Below are 1957 nucleotides of genomic sequence, written 5' to 3'. Positions count from 1 at the left end.
TGGTTGGGTTGACGACTGGTGTGTACAACGAGGAGGCTGGGAATAGACTCGACCTGCCCAGCAACGCGTTCCCGTCTGCTGCAGTGCTTGATTTCCCCTCGTCTTCGTTCCTCTGTCGACAGAACCCTCTCTTTCTCTCACATTCCCCTTTCTGTACCATTGGACCATTTACTATCTTGACCACGCTGCTAGACACATTCTTCGTGCTTTGCGACTGTGGTGAATTACTGGGGTGAACCTGGTAGTTCCATAAGTGTATACAGTATACACCCGGCACAGCACCCCACTTCGACCAGCAAGTATCGAGGTAACTCGCATTCCCGACAAAGGCGATTAACTTGACTCGCCTTGATAACACCGAGAACATTCCTCGAACAAAATCTACATTCTGCCTGACGCGGAATCAAGCTTAAGCTATGCAACTCTTATCGAAGGCCTCAGCCCCGGCAACGCTCGTCGGCCTCCTCCATCTTGCCGCCATTGCAAACGCGGGACCGTTCGCTTTCGTGGAGAATGTTTTCGAGAGATCATGTGCGAATCCTTGTGGATGGAATCGACAGCTTTGCTGCAGTGCTAGTCAAGCTTGCTCTACCAACGCTGCCAACCAAGCAGTGTGTGTGGATGGCGCTGGTTCCGGCGGCGGATCATGGCAATACTTTACGACAACCGAAGTTGACCAGTCAACCATCACCACTATTTACAGCAGCTGGGTGCAGGCACCGGCACCTACTGCGACCTCCACAGGCACTTGTAGGCTCGGCCTCGGCGAGTCAACATGCGGGTCCATTTGTTGTGACGCCGCACAGGAATGTGTGGATGGTGAGTGTGTCACCGCCAGCTCGTCAGTCGCGGTGACTGGAGCTGAGGCCACTCCCGGTGTTCGAGCAACCAGCAGCGGGGAGAGCACCGTTACTCAGACCGTTGCCCCCACTACTACACAAGGATTCATCGCCCCCGTCGGTACTGACGGTGCAGATCTGATCGGGGTCAAGGCCGCCGGCAGCAGTGGGTTGAGCGGCGGTGCGATCGCCGGTATTGTGATCGGTTCAATTGTCGGTGTCATACTTCTCCTCCTACTGTGCGGCTGTCTATGTTTCCGCGGGGTCCTGGAAGGTCTCCTTGCGGCATTGGGACTTCGCAAGCGTCGCAGACGTGAGACTTCAGTTGTCGAGGAGCGATACTCCCACCACTCCCATGGCAGCCGACCTCCGCCCGCCAAACGCACATGGTTCGGAGCGAAGCCTGCAGTTGAAGGTACTGAAAGCGAGGTGGGCGAGAAAAAGTCCAAGTTCAGCTGGGCCAAGATCGCTATTATTCTTGGAGCGCTAGCCCTATGCCTCGGATTGAAGCGACGCAAGGACCAAGACGACGATGATGCCAAGACGGACTACACCTACCCAAGCTCCTATTACTATTATTCGGATTACACACAGAGTGAGTCATCTGCCCCCATTGACCTTTTCCGCTCGCGCCGCAATTCCATAACTAATAATCTTAATAGGCAGTCAAAGCTCTGGTGGACGCACAAGAGACACACGGCGATCTCGCCAATCCCGGAGAAGCTCAAGGCGCTGAGGGGCACACAGGCAATGAGGCGATGTGCATTTCAAGGTCATGGCTGCAGCTTGGGCCTTTGAAGATTGTCTGATTTTATTTTTGAAAACGTTGAACTCACGCCATATATGCATGGGAATGGCGCAGGCTGGCGATGTTGAGATGATTTCACCATATCATGATGACTGATGTACCATTATGACTTATTGACTTTTGACGAGAATATGCCTTTTGTTTGAATATTGGATATTGGACCTTTAACTTGTTTCTTTACATACGAATGGGATGAGCCCATAATTTGAATCGATTTCCTAGACCTGATGACTGGGGACAGTCCAGGTATTACTGTCAGCAAGACCAATATCAACATTAATGTAGGTACGAACCAAGAGCACCCATACAC

At 52.5% G+C, this 1957-nt stretch overlaps 1 protein-coding gene across 1 annotated transcript; it reads left to right on the top strand.

Moving 5' to 3' along the window:
• Positions 1–416: 416 nt before the first annotated feature.
• N7539_006125 (uncharacterized protein) lies at positions 417–1648 on the top strand (the record flags this gene model as incomplete). The annotated part of the gene is made up of 2 exons (XM_056935727.1): positions 417–1434; positions 1506–1648. The coding sequence occupies 2 exons, from the start codon at positions 417–419 to the stop codon at positions 1646–1648; spliced, it is 1161 nt and encodes a 386-aa protein (XP_056788651.1).
• Positions 1649–1957: the final 309 nt, after the last annotated feature.

Source organism: Penicillium diatomitis (genome assembly GCF_028827545.1).
Source record: "Penicillium diatomitis strain IBT 30728 chromosome Unknown utg000008l_segment0_segment0, whole genome shotgun sequence".
Taxonomy (NCBI): domain Eukaryota; kingdom Fungi; phylum Ascomycota; class Eurotiomycetes; order Eurotiales; family Aspergillaceae; genus Penicillium; species Penicillium diatomitis.
Note: the sequence above shows the minus strand (reverse complement) of the source record. Positions and strands in the feature narration are given on the sequence as shown.